The sequence below is a fragment of the Bombina bombina genome, chromosome 9, assembly GCF_027579735.1.
Source record: "Bombina bombina isolate aBomBom1 chromosome 9, aBomBom1.pri, whole genome shotgun sequence".
Classification (NCBI taxonomy): Eukaryota; Metazoa; Chordata; class Amphibia; order Anura; family Bombinatoridae; genus Bombina; species Bombina bombina.
This window is the reverse complement of record NC_069507.1, coordinates 47,675,350-47,695,247: the sequence shown is the minus strand read 5'-3', so window position 1 is coordinate 47,695,247 and position 19,898 is coordinate 47,675,350. Positions and strand designations below refer to the sequence as shown.

Sequence of the window (19,898 nt, the reverse complement as noted above, 5' to 3'; positions counted from 1 at the left end):
ATTAATGTAAAGTTTATTTTTATAGTTTTTATTTTTTCTCTGTCTCAGATTTTACAGCTTCCCATAGTAGTTCTGCTGTTCCAGTCAGTAAACTTATATTTGTCTGCACCTCCATGCTTCCTCCTTTACCTTGCTTTGCTCCTGTTGGCTGCCCTAAATCTCTTTAACCAGCTAACCTCACACCAGAATCACATTCAAAAGAATATTAAATGAATCCACAGTGGAGGAATTTATATATTTATTTACTTATTAGTACTGCTTAGGTCCAGTTTCACATATTGCATTTTTTTTTTAAATGATTAGCCCAGCAGTGGATGATCCACCGCTAGGCTAATAATAAAAAAAAATTGATTTAGTTGTTTTTTGGGATGTTGGGGTGGAGAGCGAAATTGCATGGGGTGAGGGGGGGCCCAAGAAAATTTTTGCCCAGGGTCCAATCAATATTAAAGACGGCCCTGCATCTAAATATATTTACATAGAAATATATACATCTTGCTTAGTTTAATAACTGAGGTCTACCAACCTGATCAGAATCATTGACAGTAATTTTAAGTCCTCTTAGTATCTCCCCCTCTGGTGGGTGCTCGTACATTGTAAGTTCAAATTGGTTCTGAGGTCCATTTTCTCCATAAAAAGTTGGTGGGTGGTTGTTGAGGTCAACCACTCTGACAGTAACCACTGTGAATACGTGAGCAACCACATTCCCTTCTGGAGACACTTCTGACACCTGTCCAAAAAGTAAATACACTGGACTCAAAAGTAAGAAAAAACTAAGAATGATTGTTATTCAGCTCATATTAACTTTTTATCCTAGAGATGGGTGTTCAATCAATGGCAGTTGCAGAAGTGGGGGGGGGGGGGATAAAACCTTTCTTTCTTTCAAAACTTTGAGCAGGAGGTAGAAAGCTTAGGACTAAGAGTATAACATAGTTGGTTCAGGGGGGGGGGGTAAGGACCAGGTTATATCATGGGTGAAGAGGGGCAATGTAGGGCATAGGTAGATGGTCTGGGGGTGGCTAGGTGGACTGGGGTGTGGCTAGATGTAAAATGACAGCAGCAGGGAGAGGCAATTTAAAACCTCCTCTTAAAGGGATATTCTGGTCAAAATTAAAATGCACATAGATGAATTACATTGTTGAATAGAAACATGTTTGCAATATACATGTATTGTCAAAAATGCTTCTTGTAAAAGTTATCACTATTTTTGTGTTAACAATTTACTCTGCATGTGCATGTGAAGGATAGTTGTATATTCTTAGCGCACCATCATTTTAAATATTGTAGCTGCTCAGAGTGCCAGTGTGGCTTGTAACAAGTCAGCAGTTAACAAATTGAGTAATTACCAGATGATACAAGCACCTTAAGCTCTCTAAGATAGTGCTGTGTTTCAAATGCTGGTGCACGGTGCATACTTAAATACACATTTGAAACAGCTATAGCTTTTGTTAGAAGCATTTTTGCTAATACATGTATATTACAAAAATGCTTCTATTCAAAACTGAATTGCACCCTTGTGGATTCCAGTTTTGGCTGGAATGTCCCTTTAAGTCCAACCAGCCCAATAGGGGTGCAAAGTAAAAGACTGGAGTGCATTTGCACCCCATGCACTATAGAACCACCACTGTGCTCAATACTTTAAAGAACTTGATAATCAAAACTCAAAATTATTCTTCCATGATTCAGATAGAGCACACAATTTAAAAAATAATTATATATTTTTTTATATGCACACTTTCTGAGGCGCCAGTACCTACTGAGCACGTGCAAGTTCACAGTGTATGCAAATAAATTTCTACTGTATCATAAAATGTGTTTTGATAAACAATATTAAGATTCTCTAGACATAATAAGAACGAATGTCAAAAGAAACATATGTTTTACCATTTTAATGTAAAAAAACATACATCTGCCCATACCTTATTTATTGATTTATGCTTTTTACTTTATTAAAGATATTTAGGAAATTCAATGCTACAAGTATTCAGGTATCAAAGTTGATTTGTGGTACTTGCTAAGTATATTTCTTAAAATCATGAAACGTATCATATACTATTGATCTTTATAATGAATCCAGTTGAATAATCAGTAAAGCAATGTATATTAGGGAGCCATACCTTGATTTTTAATTCATAAACTTCCTTCTTCAGTTCATTGGGATTCTTTATAACTGTTACATCTCCTGTGTCATTGTTGATAGCAAAAGCACCACTGCCTCCTGCATATATAGAATAATTGCCATATTACTTGGTAACCACAGTTTCCATACCTAATGTTAGCAGGAATGTGAAAACATCTACTAGAACCCCAACTGAGTGATGGAATCTAACAAACTGAGAATGATGTTTATGAGCTTTTTAAATAATGTTTAATAAATAGAATTTATTAACAAATATAAAGAGAGCTAAAAAGGATGTTTATGATTATGTTTACTACTTACCCGTTAGACAACTTCCACCTTGTTCTATATCAAATCAACAAAATTAACATTAATCCTTTCTCCAACACCCGGCACTGCCCTCCTATGCTCACTCCCATGAGTTATTTCCATATCATCTTCAGAGTGGCTGTTCTAGATGAATATTAGGTCATGAAAGTGTGCTTTATATGATAGTGGATATTGCTGAAGTCTGATTTGACCTTGTTGCTTTTCAACAGACCAACACAAATGATAGATAAGTATTATTATAGTATTAATGTAAACTTACCATCCAGAAGGGTGTAATATACAGCATTGGGGTTTCCTCTGTCTCCATCATAAGCTGTCACTGTAATTATTTCAGATCCCTGAATGAAACGCCAAATAATAAAATCAATAGGAATATTGTAAAGCCAGACATGGCACAAATATACAATGTAGAGTGATGGAATCCCAATAGTCATGGAATAAGCTCTGCTTTATATATATATATATATATATATATATATATAGATCCATTTATCATGCCCCGAATGGAGCCACATACCCCGGTTTCCCCACAAGCCATCAGGATCACTGGAAACAGGAGTTAAGAAGCTCCTCCGCTGCCTCTGAGGCTGCGGACATCAATCCGCCTAATTGCATACAATCGGGTTGATTGACACCCCCTGCTAGTGGCTCATTGGCAGCGAATCTGCAGGGGGTGGGATTGCACAAGAATTTCACCAGAACTGCTTGTGCAATGTTAAATGCCATCAGCATATGCTGTCGGCATTCAGCGATGTCTGGCGGACATGATACGCTACAATGTATCATGTCCGCCAGACATTGAAAATTGGCCCCAATCTCTCAAAACACAAAAACATATGCACCAGGGTGCTTGGCAACACCAAACCACAGTTCCATGAAATGCCAGTACTCCTCTGGATTTAAAAAACCTCATTAGTTTTAAAAGGTAAAAAATTAAATATTTAGTTTGAAAGCTCAGATTGTACTACAGCCTCCAACTGTCTCTTTTACTTCCATTTCATAGTAACACTAGTTTGGAGAAGATTGCAGTATTTCATTTTTTTACCCTTTTTGTTCAAATCAGTGAATAGAATTTCAGAAGCTCTCATCCTATTGGCTGTTTTGATTAGCCAATAGGATTTCACTAGCTCTCACCCTATTGGCTGATTTGATTTTTCAAAATCAAATCAGCCAATAGGAATGCAAGGGATGCCATTTTGAAAAGGCTCCCTTGCATTGAAGATTCAGTATACGGTGGCGACCGTATAAAGAGGATGCTCCGCGCCGGATGTCTTCAGGATGGACCCGCTCCGCGCCGCCAGGATAACGATAGAAGATGCCTTCTGGATGAAGATAGAAGACGCCGTCTGGATGGATGAAGACCTCGCCGCTTGGATGAAGACCTCTTGCCGCCTGGATGTCCCTGACTTTAGGAACTGTAAGTGGATCTTCGGGTGTTAGTGTTAGGATTTTTTAAACCTTTTTGAGTGTTTTTTTTTTTAGTTTAGGGTTTGGGTTTGCTTGCCCTTTTCAGGGCAAGCAAAAGAGCTGAACGCCCTTTCAAGGGCAATTCCCATACAAATGCCCTTTTGAAGGCAATGGGTAGCTTAGGTTTTTGTTAGAGTTAGGTTTCTTATTTTGGAGGGTTGGTTGGCCGGTGGGTTTTACTGTTGGGGGGTCTTTGTGTTTTTATTTTACAAGTAAAAGAGATGATTTCTTTGGGGCAATGCCTAACAAAAGGCCCTTTTAAGGGCTATTGGTAGTTTATTGTAGGCTAGGGGTTTTTTTTTTTTTTTTCCGTGGGCTTTTTTTTATTTTTATAGGGCTATTAGATTAGGTGTAATTCTTTTTTATTTTGGATAATTTCGTTGGTTATTTTTCGTAATTTAGTGTTTGTTATTTTTTGTAATTTAGTATTTTTTATTTTTTGTAATTAGATACTTTGTAATTTTTATAGTAGTGTTAGGATTTTTTTAATGTGTATTTTAGTTTTTTTTAATTGGTAGTTTAATTTTAGTTTAATAGTTATATTAGTTTAATTGTTAATTTAAACTTATTTTTTTTTAATTTGACAGGAAAGTTTTAATTATTTCCCTATAATAAAAGATAGGGAAATTGTAATTTTAATATAAAGTTAGGGGGGGCGTTAGGTTTAGGGGTTACTATTTTAAATTAGTTTATTGTGATGTGGAGGCTTTCGGTTTAGGGGTTAATAGTTTAATTTAGTATATTTCGTTATGGGGGCTAGTGGTTTAGGGGTTATTAGGTTTATTATAGTGGCGGCGGTGTCTGGGAGCGGTGGAATAGGGGTTAAAAAATGTTCATAGTGGCGGTGATGTTGGGAGCAGCAGATAAGGGGTTAATTACTTTATGTAGGTGTCGGCGATGTCGGGGCCGCAGATTAGGATTGTTTAGACGTGGTTTTTATGTTAGGGTGTTTAAACGTTACTTTTTTTTCCCCATAGGCATCAATGGGGCTGCGTTATGGAGCTTTTCATTCCGCGATCGCAGGTGTTAGGTTTTTTTTCGAACACGCTCTCCTCATTGATGTCTATGGGGAAAGCGTGCATGAGCACGTCAAAACAGCGCTTGTATTTTGTGCGGTATGGAGCTCAACGCAACCATATCGCACGCACAAGCTGTTTGAAAACTTGTAATGGCAGCGCTATGGAGGGTGAAATAACGCAACTTTTGTTGCGTTCGTTAAATACCCTCTTGTAATATACCTGATTGTTAGTGGGCTCAAATTCTTTTGGAGTGGGCACTGAGTAACATCTGGTGCCTCAGAACTAAGCCCCTATGTTAACCCTACGGGGCCTATTTACTATGGTGCGAGCGGACATGATCCTATATAACGGATCATGTCTGCTGCACACCGATAAATGCTGACAGCATACGCTCTCTGTATTTATCAATGCACCATCAGTTCTTGTGAACTGCTGGTGCAATGCCTCCCCCTGCAGATTTGCGGCCAATCGCAACTAGCAGGGGGTGTGAATCAACCCGATCATATTCGATCGGGTTGATTTCTGTCCGCCGCCTCAGAGCAAGAGGACAGGCTATGACTTCTCATAACTTCTGTTTCCGGTGAGCCTGAAGACCGCTGTTCCTTAACTGGATCCGCCGCCTCTGAGCGGCGTACAGCAATTAACCCGATTGAATATGATTGGGTTGATTGACACCCCATGCTAGTGGCCGATTGGCCGCGAATCTGCAGGGGGCTGCATTGCACAAGCAGTTCACTAGAACTGCTTGTGCAATGCTGAATGCCGACAGCGTATGTTGTCTGCATTCAGCGATGTCTGGCGGACATGATAAGCTACAGCATATCATGTCCACCAGACTTTGATAATTTGGCCCCTATATGAATCAGGACAATGTAATTTTCTATTCTACGTCCCTGTAACTATTTTTCTGCATTGCTATTCTGAGCTGTCAATATCTCTTTAAGACACTAACGAAAAATGTACCAGAAAATGTAAAAGAGATTATAAATATATATAAATAGAAACTGGAGGTGAGATATCTCTGCCCCAGAAACAGATAAATTTATGTCCTGAGTCACTGAAGGTGTCAAAAGCTGCAGCTAAAGGCTGACAAGAAAGACAGATAATCAGACTGGAAATTTATACAGAAAATCTAAAGATTTAATTAGTCGTTAGTAGAGTCATTTTAATAAGATTTTTATATGAAAATGTGCTGCCCTATTATTTAAGAAAATAACTTTAAATGTCCTGAGGAAAAAATGTATTATTACTTTCTCTTTGCAATTTAATACCATTTAAAGACTATCACACGTATTTCATCAGAGTAGTCAGAAAATCATTTAATAAATCTTTATAATATATAAACATTAGGGGGCATATTTATCAAGCTCTGTATGCCTAAAGGCTCGCCAGAAACAGAAGTTACGAAGCAGCGTTCTAAAGGCCGCTGCTCCATAACTTGTCTGCCTGCTCTGAGGCAGCGGACAGAAATCAACCCGATCGAATATGATCAGGTTGATTGACCCCCCTGCTAGTGGCCGATTGGCCGCGAATCTGCAGGGGGCGGCATTGCACCAGCAGTTCACAAGAACTGCTGGTGCAATGATAAATGCCGACAGTGTATGCTGTTGGCATTTATCGATGTGCAGCGGACATGATACGCTACTTCCTATCATGTCCGCTCGCACACTGATAAATATGCCCCTAAGGCTTAGAATACAAGTGGAGCGCAATTAATAACTCAGGATGCCCTATCAATATTGCGGGTCTGCGCTATAAATAGCACAAAATCTGGTATTACAAGCCCACGGTTAAAAATAATTACCAGATAATGGCTAAAAGGTGTATATGTTTGTGTGGGTTTGTGTATATCTTTGTATGTACTATGTATGTGTGCACATATATATGTATACAGTACATACACAGATACATATCCAAACAAAAACATATACACATTTGAGCTATTCACATTCCAACACCTTGTTATATACCATATCACTGTAAGATAATGTTAACACTACTTTTTAATTTTAAAAAAACTATTTAAAATAGCTTTGTTCTTCACTCAGTAATTTTTTTAATTTTTAATGTATATATATATATATATATATATATATATATATATATATATACAGTATATATATATATAATAAAAATAACCATTTCTTAGCGCACTTGGCTTAGCACACCTTTGCCTTGATGCACGAGTGAAAGCCAGAGCAGAGTTTTGTAGTGTGCACCTTAGAAGTCTATTAGGTAAGGAATTTAGCATGGTCCCGCTATCCGACCTCCAGATGTTAGCGCATCTGAGGTTTTTGCTCAAGCGCTACCTTTTGCTTTCAACTTGTAATATTAGCACAAAAATAGGAGCACTGTTGATTTAACTTGAGCGATGTTATAACTCAACAATGCTAATATTTTAGTATGTAAGACCAATGAGCTATTTTAAACCCCACAGGCGTTACAACAAATAATTGAAAATAATCACAAGAAAAAATTAAAATTTACAATATGCAAGAAGGGACATTAAACACTTTGGGCTCTATTTATCATTTGGCGGTGGATAAGGTTTGCTATAATGAACCTTGTCTGCCCAGACTTGCATTTAACACTGTACAAGCCGCTGCTTGGGCATTGACACCTCCTACTCGTGTGCGGCCAATCGTGTGTGAGCAAGGGGTGTCAGTCATCCCAATCAGATCTGGGTAGAGAGGTTAAAGGGACATAATAATCATATGCTAAATCACTTGAAATTGATGCAGCATAACTGTAAAAAGCTGACAGGAAAATATCACCAGAGCATCTCTATCACAATTTCCTCAGCTCCCCAGAGTAAGCGCTGTGTAAAAAGTTATACTTCAGCTGCTGTCCAACTGTAGGAAAAAAAAAAGGTCATGAACTCTTTTACTGTGATCTCATGAGATTTCACTTAAATCTCATGAGATTTCATAGTAAACTTCCTTAAACTGTATAGGGAAATAACATGAGTGTGCATGAAGCTCGCTCCCTTGCCTGTCCCGGGACAGGCATACTGATTTGATGCTGAAAGTCCTTTACAAAGGGGTGTGAATACTTAGGACATTTTGAGGTAAAATATCTTTCTTTTTTACATAGAGATGTTAAGGTGATATTTTCTAGTCAGCTTTTTGCAGCTATGCTGCATCACTTTCAAGTGTTTCAAAATTTGGGTATCATGGCCCTTTAAGTAGCAGCGATCTAAAGACTGCTACATAACTTGATCGCGCGAGCCTGAAATGCTGGGGCTCCGGAGCTGCTCTCGCAGCTTGATAAATGGAGCCCTTCAAGCATATTATATAAAATCTTTAATTATCCATAGTAAAACTATTTCACAAAAGAAAATGTATTTGCGTTAATTAGAGTAGTTTAAAAAAGTCAATATATTTTACTACTACTTTTTGCCTTCTGAAATTAATTCTCAGTGCAGCCTTAAGCAAATTCCAGGCATTCTTAAAGGGGCATAATGGTCAAAGATGAAATTTGTATTGAATAGAAACATTTTTGTAATATATTTGCATTAGTAAAAATTATTCTAGTAAGAGCTATTAGTGTTACAGGAGCATACAGACATATGCAGGGTATGCCCTGTGCAAATGCTCAGAGCCAGCAGTGGCATGCAGTTATTACTTAATCTGTGTTAGTACGTGTGGCGTTTGCTGATGTGCACACAGCATATGTGCATATGCATCTGAAATAGTGACAGCTTTCAATACAAGCAATTGTTATAAATATATTGAAAAAACTCTTCTATTCAAAACTAGAAATGCACTCACACACATTTCAATTTAGACTATTGCAGGCCTTTAATATTCTCTTACAGCCTTCATCATGTCTAATGGACAGCACTAATGATGTTGATTGGCTACTTGTTTCACCATACGGATGACAGCAAAAAGAGCGGCTGAAGAATAACTGCTCACAGAGCACCTACTCTAGTGAATTGTTGAAAATTTGAGGTCAAATTACTTTTTTACATAGAGATAATCATGTGAGATTTTCTAGTGCGATTTGAACATATATGCTGCCTCACTTTCAGGTGATTTAGCATATGGGTAACATGTCCCTTTAATATTGTATATTTTCAGAAAAGTCCAACTGATTGATCAGCTCTAATATATTAGAAAAATACGGAATCAAATCTGATATTAAAATGTGTGAGCCGACTTACCATCACGGTGTCCTCGTAAACATACGCATAGTATGGCGTCCCTAGAAATACTGGAGGCGAATCCTGCACATCTTCAACATTGATCGTCACTGTAGTAGTTGATGAAAGAACTTGGTATTTCCCCAGCAGTTTACCACCTCCATCCTTAAAGTCACAGTTATTAAACAAAATGATACATTTTTGATGATTTCATATTATTTTATCTTAGAGATTTCTACTACTTTTTTCCTTTTAATAAAACATACAATTGATAACTTCAGTAAACACAAAGATAATCTATAAACAATATTAACAATCTATCAGGTACTGGTAGATTACAAGTTGTGCGTTCGTGTTTTAACGCAGAAAAAATGGCCATTTCAGAGTTAAAACAGCAACGCAGCCATTACGGTGAGGCTAAAAAGCTTGCATTACACCCTATAATGACAAGTTCCGTACCGTCATCTGAAAGCAGTAGTTATGAGTTTTACGCAACAAAACTGTTACACAAAACTCATAACTAAACTGTTACAAAGTACACTAACACCCATAAACTACCTATTAACCCCTAAACCGAGACCTTCCTGCATCGCAAACACTATTTTAAAGTTATTAACCCCTAATCTGCTGCTCCCGACATCGCCGCCACTAATAAAATATATTAACCCCTATTCCGCCGCTCCCCGACATTGTTGCCACTATACTAAAGTTATTAACCCCTATTCCCCCGCACCCCAACATCGCCCACACTATAATAAAGATATTAACCCCTATTCCGCCATTTCCCGACATCGCCGCCACTAATTAAAGTTATTAAGGCCTAAACCTCTGGCCTCCCACATCACTACCACTAAATAAACCTATTAACCCCTAAACCACCAGCCCCCCACATTGCAACAACCTAAATTAAACTATTAACCCCTAAACTTAAACGTAAGATTTGCTGATTGACAACAAGGTAACGCACCTTTGCTAATATTGTTACAAAATGAGTTCTTGACTTTTCGAAGTCCAGAGACACCCCCTCTTTTATCCTCAAAATTCCACTGTGACGATCAATCGTAAATTTGGTCATATGGGTGTTCTGAAAATAAAACATATTATAAACATTGTAAAAATGAAGATAGAGGAACTTATTCAAGTAAGCAAAGCAAATCTGTATTGCATATATGACAGGCTAATGAAAAAAAAGTGGAAGGAAAAAAATGCTACTCCTATTTTAGATATATATATATATATTTTTTTAAATAATTAATTATCCAAATATGTGGATTTATTTCCTTAACAGATTATATATTCAATCCCCTTTCCCTTTGATCTACATGGTGAAAAAACAAACAAACAAAGAGTCAATTAGCATCATTAGTGCTGCCCACTGCACCCTATGGTTTCTCCTTTCTCAGCTTGTTTCGGTCGAATGACTGGATATGGCAGTGAGGGGAGGAGCTATATAGCAGCTCTGCTGTGGGTGATCCTCTTGCAACTTCCTGTTGGGAAGGAGAATATCCCACAAGTAATGGATGATCCGTGGACTGGATACACTACAAGAGAAATAAATTTATCAGGTAAGCATAAATTATGTTTTTTTAATACACAGTCAATTAGCATCATTAGTGCTGAGTTCACATTTTGCTTTCTGTTTCATGCTGTAGGATTTTGACATAATCTCTTGAGATTTTAACATGATCTTGTGAGATTTCATAGTAAACTTCCTTAAACTGAGGCGGGAAATACCTGTACAATTCCGATGCATCCTCCCTATCTAGTCCTGCAGCAAGCGTTCTAATTGGCTGTTAAAGTTTCTCTACAATGGGATGTGGCAACTGAGAAATGTTTGTGGTTAAATATCTTTATTTTATACATAGAGAAATTCATGTGATATTTTCTAGTCAGATTTTTACAAATATGCTGCATCTCTTTTATGTGATTTAGTATATGGGTAATATTTTCCTTTAACACATATAAACCTGCTGTGTAACCATTTTTCATTAACAGAACCTCTATGTTCAGACTAGTATCAGCTCCTTGCTTGCACCCCACTTTACCATAATCTCGGGTTCTCAAATGCCACTCCCTTCATTTGTCCCTATGCAGCACACACAAAGGGCATCCTGCTAAGTCATATACCAATTGTACTTTAACTTTATATAAAAACAAACCTGGATCTCAGCTTAGCTAAAAGATGTTTTGTGTGAGCTCATAAACCTCATCTTAAAGGGACACTCACAGTTTGATTACAATAGCAATGCAGTAGAACACAGATTGAATATTGCAGCATTGCATTGAAAGAGTTAACTTAGTTATCTGATATGTTCCTTTTAAATGTATCCATAATAACATTTGTAGAGGAGATTACAACTTTAAAGTAATAACAAATAGCTTTGTTCCACTTGTGCACTTCTTTTTTTTTTCTTTTTTTTAAATGATTTTTTATTGAGATATTTGTCAAATACATACATACAATATAGGATGTCCAACACTAAACAGTTAATAAGGTAGATACATAGTGCATATATTAGTTAACGGATTTATAAAAGATGGATCATCTAGAATAGGATATGGTGCAGTATCCAACTATTAAAATATACCTTCTAATGGTGCCATGATCCTGGAGTAATAGTAGCATATTACTAAATTGATTCCCAAACAATGCTGCACAAGGGTAATTGTGCCGTCTTAGAACTGCTAGCGATAAAAGACCTAAATGAATTGCAGTTAATAACACTGTTCCAACAGCAATTTTTCTATAAGGATCTGCAATAACAGCCTATAAGGACATATGACATCTCTTATCTGATTTTTGATACACACATACAATAATGAATGTCCAAAACTAAACAATAGTGTTATTAGATATAGTGTGTACATGTTATGCAAAAAATTTACAGATATAGACTGTCTTAATCGCACTGTATCATTGCACCTAACCACAACCTGAGCATGTGCAGTCTGCTAGCAACGCAAGCATGGGAAGGTAATCTCGCAGCACCAAAATGGTTATTCAAAGAATTGCCAGCATTAGAGTATTCAAGTACATCTCAGTTAGGGACACTGCTCTAGACGTAATTCTACTATTTGCACCTTCAAACGCAACGTGTATGGACATATAATATGTCTTTTCTGATTAAATCTATATATATGGTAACTATTTAACCGGCCACTTATGGGCCAACTGATATACTAAAGACAAGCTGGATGATAGTTACTTAGAGACCACTCTTGGGCCATATGATATAAATTATAGGTTATAGCAATAAGTAAACACCCCTCCCGGCTCGTAAGATATTGAAGAGTATTTCTATGCTAGCGCAATGTAAAACATGTGAGGAGAAACTCAATAAAGCTCTGGATGTAGCCAATCCCTAAACTATCGCTCATCAATAGGCTTAGCCTTATAAACCCATTCAATATCTCACAAAGTCAAAGGAAAGCGCCTTCTCCTTCTTCGCCCTATATAGTGGAGGCATCAAACATTATAACCATATAGGAAACCTGAGCGTGAATTCGCCAATTCTCCCATGCAGTGATGCGACTATCTGTGTCAAATCCCTTAAAAGTTTGTTATTCATATAACTCTATTTATAGGCATTACATAAGAATTAAGCGACACAGGACAACGCCCGACCGGCCGCCTCGGCCGCTGACAGCCGGCCCAGAGCAACATCCCGCATCCCAATAGGATATGAAGGGAGGACCTGCAGTGAGCTGGGTTTCAGTAGGAAATACATTAGGTTGGACATTATAAAGACAATAACATAAATATATACGAATGTTAATCCACACCCTAGCAGTGATATAACTGAACTTGAAATATACATCTTAACACCTATAGTAGTATTATTCAAGACTGCATACTACTCAGACAAATCCTATCACTCAGTCTCCAAATTGCTCTCAATATAAAAGTCTATAATCTCTACATAAGGCAGTAATAATATAACGTTTCCTAAGGTTAAATTGAACAAAGCATAGAACAAACACAAAATAAGATAATATGACACTGAATGGGAACAAGGGAAGCAAAAGATGTTAGGCATTGCATTAGTTTGCAGTTCAATTGCGTTAGTATGTTCATATTTTAGCCGTGATTTCAACTATGCTTGAGCACTTCTTTAATGACGTTTCCTTCTTAGGGCTATATTTTTTATTGTTAAAGGGATGGTAAACTCCACATAAATAGATTATATTAATTATCCTGTTTGATTACATTAATTACACACACAAAATTTCATCTAATCAAATATATGAAAAAATACTTGGAAAACTTTTATTTCTCGGTCCGTCTTATGCGTTCCATCTCCAGCCCCCTGTGACGTAATTTTCAATGTTTATTTTTTGGTACCAATCAGCAAGCCTGTCACCAGACAGGCTTACTCCTATGCAACCCGCTATGCGCATGCGCAATATTCTATTTTACTTCCAAGACGCGCATCCAATCAGGAGCATTCAATATCTATGACGAATTTGCGCGTGCATTTTCTTGGGAACGCATTCGTTATAGTCACTTTTTTTGCTCGTTTTCTAAGGGACTGATCTCTCGCTTACTCGATCTTGATCACAACAATATTTTTATTCAGACGTAACCAAGTAAACATTGAATCTCGTGACTCAATGTTTACTTGGTATACATCCTTTTCAACAATGCGCATGCGTTGAAAATATCAGAATAGGGAGCGCGCAAATTCTATGACGTGCAGAGAGGGTGAAAACAAGATGAGTGTCTAGTGTATTCAGTAAAGGAAATATAAGGGGCGGAGCGATGCGGCGCTACAACAGTTTCTAAATATGTGTAAATTATAATAAAAGCACATATAAAAAGGTTAAAAAGTTAATGCGGTTTAATAGATATTATATTAAATAATTTAAATCTGTAATTTACCAATAGTGGAGTTTACCATCACTTTAACGCTGGCTTCCAAACACTTGGAGTTTGTGTGAAATTATTGGATATTTACTAACATAAGAGCTTGAAGCAGGAGATGACGGGTGATTGGCACACAGGAGAAAATGCCAGAGTATTTAAGTTACATTGTATTATTTTATTATTATTAAAAAGATTGTGCTAAATACAGTAACATTTAATTGCAAAATAAATAAAATGGTAATAAGTTTAAAATTATATGGCCTTGTAAACAATGCACAGACAAAAATAAGATTATTACTTCCTCTTAATAACTTAAAGGGACATGAAACCCAACATTTTTCTTTCACAGATCAGACAGATCATACAATTTTAATCAACTTTCCAATTTACTTATATTATCTCATTTGCTTTATTCTCTTGATATCCTTTGTTGAAGAAGCAGCAATGCACTACTAGGCGCTGTCTGACCACATTGGGTGGACCAGTAACATGAGGCATATATGTGCAGCCACCAATCAGCAGCTCCTGGGCCTACCTAGGTATTGTTTTCACCAAAGGATTCAAAGAAAACAAAACAAATTAGATAATACAAGTACACTGAAAAGGTGTTTAAAAAATTGAGTTTCATTTCCCTTTAAGATGCATGTTAATGTTTTCTACCCATGAATATGTTTCCATTGATACATTGTACCTTCTAAAGACCTAGTTTCCATAGCTGTTGTATACTTTGTAAAATGGTGGTAACAACAGCTACCTCTATTAAAGTATATGTAGAGGATTTATGCTACCACCAGTTGAAGTAGTTTACAACACCAATAGAAACTAGGCCAAAGTGTTTTAAATAATTTGCAAATTACTCCATTATCTTTATTTGTCATTTGAAATGGCTGCTTTGACCTGTTGAAACCGCCACCTATATAGAAAATGTTAAGGCTGCAATACTTTGCAAAGGCATTTGAACCAGGGGGCAGCAGAAGAAATTAACATCCCAGTGGGGTATGACATAAAAAGAGAGAGGGCTCAGCTCATTTGAATGGATGTTCTTGCAGGAGTTTTGAATACATCAAACTGTTATCATCTGCTTGCCTGAGCACATAATCCCTGCTTTAATTCATCTGTATTTGTCAATGTAATGAACTCAGTGTTCTGCCTAACAGGAACTCAATTTAATTTATGATTATATGTATGCTGGGGGTCTCATTTTAGGAATAATGTGAGTGAAGGATTGAGGAGAGACAGAGGAATAAAAAAGTTTTAGTAAATACCACGAAACTCAAAATAAATAAAAAATACCATGAAACCTCTCAACTGAGATATAACAACCTTATAAATTAGAGAATATAGACATTGGCATTGACTTGAAATTATCTTAGATGCTGTTGCCATAGCAACAGCATAAGCAACTACTGTATAGTGTGAGCAAAGTGTGAAAACAGAAAGTGTGAGTAAAAACCACATGAAAATGCCGAGGGCCTACACCAAAGACAAAGCACAGGCCCAGAAACAGATGTTTTTCTCTAGCTATGAAAAGCTGCATATTTTAACGCAGAGGAAGTGTTGCCAGATTGTGAAAGAAGTTAAAAGATACAGAGAATTAATGTTTTTTTTTTTATACCACTTATATCAAATTATGTTTAACTAAATGGAAAGGTATAGTAATTTTAGATAGCAGGTAAAAAATTGTGATGTTTCACAGCAAATATCATTTTGCAAAGGGGGGAAACACATCAGTGCATAGTGCAGGTATATGTTGCTCCAACATAAAAAACACATTACAGTTCTAGTTAGTAAAACAAGCTATTAAATACTTCAACATATCAATTATAGAACAGTAAAATGGACATAATTAGTATTATATTTTAAATACAGTCATCTAACATATCCAAAAAGTACAACATGAAAAATAAGGAAGAATATAAGCTAACATACTCGTAAAAAATATTAGACAATGCTTGTAAAGAGCTTACAATCTATATTTCAGTTGGGTGATTAGAATTTGGAATGACATTAATATTTAATACAATATGTAATATAATAAATATAATGTAATATAGATAGATGATAGATAGATAGATAGATAGATAGATAGATAGATAGATAGATGATAGATAGATAGAGATATTGGTAAACAAGGAACAGCACACAATTAGGGTTGCAAGGTGTCCAGTATTCATCTGGACAGTCCAGTATCTCAGCAGGATGCCCAGTTGAAATCTATATGAAAAATACTGGACGCTTAAATGGACAGTCAAGTCAAAAGTAAACTTTCATGGTTTGGATAGGGTGTGCAATTTTAAACAACTTTCCAATTTACTTTTATCATCAAATTTGATTGTTTTCTTGGTATTCTTTGTTGAAAGCTAAACCTAGGTAGGCTCATATGCTAATTTCTAAATCTTTGAAGGACGCCCCTTATCTCAGTGTATGATGATAGTTTTTCACAGCTAGAAATTGCTAGTTCATGTGTGCGATATAGATAAACATTGTGCTCACTCCTGTGGAGTTATTTATGAGTCAGCACTGATTGGTTAAAATGCAAGTCTGTCAAAAGATCTGAAACAAGGGGGCAGTCTGCAGAGGCTTAGATACAAGGCAAGGTAATCACAGAGGTAAAAAGTATATTAAAGGAATAGTCTAGTCAAAATCAAACTTTCATGATTCAGATAGAGCAGTCACTTTTAAGCAACTTCCTAATTTACTCTTCTTTTCTTCATTCTTTTGGTACCTTTATTTAAATGTAAGCTTAGGAGTCGGACCACTTTTTGTTCAGTACCTGGGTAGTGCTTGCTGATTGGTGGCTACATTTAGACACAAATCAGAAAGTACTACCCAGGTGCTGAACCAAAAATGGACTGACTCCCATGCTTACAATCTTGCCTTTTCAAATAAAGATACCAAGAGAACGTTAATAGGAGCAAATTAGAAAGTTGCATGCTCTATCTGAATCATGACTAGACTATTCCTTCAATGTAAAAATGTTGGTTATACAAATTTGTGGAATGGGTAATAAAGGGATTATCTATATTTTTAAACAATACAAATTCTGGAGTAGACTGTCCCTTTAAATGTTCATTTTTTTTTTTTTATAATACCCTTATTGGAAACTACATTTTAAAGTCCTTCAAACCTCTTTGCATTAAAAATATTGCCCAGAATAAAACAACACTGCACACATATCTTCATGTATTACTGGCAGCCAGGGAGGGTGAAAAAACAAAACACTGTGTTATGTTTTTTTAGCAGTCCCGCAGGGTGTTAAAACACTTCTCTGTGTGTGTTAGGTGTAGCCATTGAAATATCTGATTTGTGATTTTTAACTGGTAACCATGAGGGTTTAAAAGTGCTGTTCTGTGTGTGTAAAGAAAGTCATGGGGAGTAAAATCATTGTTGTGTGTTACTGGCTGCCAAAGAGCTAAAATCACTGATTTGTATGTGATTGGCAGCCAAAGGGATAAAATCATCATTAGCTAAAAATTGGGGAGGGCCGTTGTATGACCCCCACCTATGCCCAGTCACCTACAAATAGATAGTCCGGTATTGTAAAGGAAAGCTGGCAAACCCTGCACAATATCAAAATAAAAAAAACATACTTGTTTGGTATTAGGGAGATGTTACACATTCCCTAAGGATTTGAGAAGGGGAGTTACATGCTCATAAAAGCATTTTTGCAGTGAATGACGAATCTTTATTTTATCACAAGTATTTTAATGTTTTTTTCCCCCCACAGATTCTTCATCTATCTTCCAGAACAAAAAGACCCTTGCTGCCAATAACAACCGTGTAAATGTACAGTATATGGAGTATGAATGTGCATTGTTGTTCACACATGTGCAATAGAAGAAAGAACTCTGTTCAGTTAAAGGGACATTCAACACCGATGAAAACATTATCCCATACCTTAGATCAAGCAAAAAAAAAGAGCCAGCACCGCATCCTATCTTCAATAACACTAACGTTAGGTGGCTAATCTTGAATGAACATTTAGTTAGCAACGGCAGATATGGCGCAAACTCCGCCCCCTGTTACGTAGGAGGCTTCTTGTTTCTTGTTTAAACCCATACTCGTTCACAGGGACACTGTTCTATTAGAAATAGAGCAGTGTCTGCGTGAATGTGGCTAAAGAATCTCGCCGAGAATGTGATTCGCATTGGATAAAGAGTTAGAGAAGAAGCCTCCTACGTAACAGGGGGAGGAGTTTGGCGGCCATATCTGCCGTTGTTAACTAAATGTTCATTCAAGATTAGCCACCTAACGTTAGTGTTATTGAAGATAGGATGCGGTGCAGGCTCTTTTTTGTTGTTGCTTGATCTAAGGTATGGGATAATGATTTCATAATTTTGTTTAATAATTGGGGTTTTTTTTGTATGTTTTTATTTTTCAATAAAAATCCCAAAACTCACATTGTTTTCTTTCTTACAATAATACCTTTTCCTAAATCATCAACTATCCCTGTTGCTATTGTAAAGCTTCGTTTTGCTTTTCATGAACAGCAACTCTTGAAATCCACCAATAGGAGAATTCATTGCTAAAGATAAAATGATACGAACAATAGGTACATATATTTCAGATTCAAAACGGACGACTTACCTGTATGAGATACGTGATGCTCCCACCAGACCCTGTGTCTTTGTCCAGTGCCTGTACCTGGAAAATGCTGCTTCCTGGAGGAGTGTCCTAAAATCAAAAGATTGTAAAATAAGTTGCTATAAATGCCATTAATTTAATCAACTGCTGCATTAGTTGACAGCATCACAGTGACATTAAAAGCAATATCACAGCAGCAACATTTAAAGGACCAGTGAATACAGGAAATTTGCATAATCCACAAATGCATAATAAAAAGACAATAGCATTTAGGGGTCAATTTATTAAAGGGACATGAAACCCAAAACAATTATTACATGATTCAGATAGAGAATACAATTTAAAAAAAAAAACTTTCTAATTTACTTCTATTATTTAATTTGTTTTATTCTCTTGGTATCATTTGTTGAATGAGCAGCAATGCACTACAGGTTTCCAAATGAACACATGGGTGAGCCAATGGCAATCAGTATATATATATGCAGCGACCAATCAGCAGCTAGAACCTAGAGTCTCAGCTGCTCCAGAGCTTTCATAGACAAACCTTTTATCAAAGAATAACAAGAGAATGAAGCAAATTAAATAATAGAAGTAAATTGGAAAGTTGTTTAAAATTGTATTCTCTATCTTAATCATGAAAGAAACATTTTGGGTTTCATGTCCCTTTAAATGCTGGGCGGACATAATTCGCTAAAAGGTGGCAGGCAAGTTAAGGAGCAGCTTCTTAACTTAAGTTAGTTAAGCAGGAAACTACGGGGGGTATATTGCAGCATCTGCTTCTTGGTAAATCTACTCCTTAGTCTGAACTTCAAATGAGTAGTAGAATTTTTTCTGACAAATTTCAGTTATGTCTATTTCCACACCCACTGCATCATGTGACAGCCACCAGCCAATCACAAATGCATATACGTATATTTTGTGAATTCTTGCACATGCTCAGTAAGAGCTGGTGACTCAAAAAGTGTAAATATAAAAAGACGGAGCACATTTTGTTAATGGAAGTAAATTGGAAAGTTGTTTAAAATTGCATGCTCTATCTGAATCATGAAAGTTTAATATTGACTTGAGTGTCGCTTTAATGCTGATAGAATGTTGTTGCCAAGTGCAGCACATAAGAAAGTTCACATAAATATAAATACGTATATATATATATATATGTGTGTGTGTGTTTCTGTTTCGCATTTGCTATTTACAATATATAGAAATAAAAGTATAAAAGTGAACTGACCTCTGGCACATTCACAATATACGGTGTATTAAGGAACTCTGGGCTCTCGTCGTTCGCATCGGTTATGAGAATCCTCACTTTCTCGGCAACCTACGATTAAAATGGAAAAAAAAGACAGTAAAATTTACCATAAAACACTTAAACAC

General features: G+C 36.5%; 1 protein-coding gene across 1 annotated transcript in view; it reads right to left on the bottom strand.

Moving 5' to 3' along the window:
* CDHR1 (cadherin related family member 1) overlaps positions 1–19,898 on the bottom strand; it is a 75,334-nt gene that overhangs the window by 41,323 nt on the left and 14,113 nt on the right. The window contains exons 5-11 of the mRNA XM_053692874.1: positions 19,753–19,842; positions 18,528–18,614; positions 10,044–10,160; positions 9,098–9,241; positions 2,706–2,784; positions 2,115–2,215; positions 524–727 (exon numbers count right to left, since the gene is read on the bottom strand). Coding sequence (XP_053548849.1) covers positions 524–727; positions 2,115–2,215; positions 2,706–2,784; positions 9,098–9,241; positions 10,044–10,160; positions 18,528–18,614; positions 19,753–19,842 — 822 coding nt within the window. The remainder of the gene's footprint in view (positions 1–523; positions 728–2,114; positions 2,216–2,705; positions 2,785–9,097; positions 9,242–10,043; positions 10,161–18,527; positions 18,615–19,752; positions 19,843–19,898) is intronic.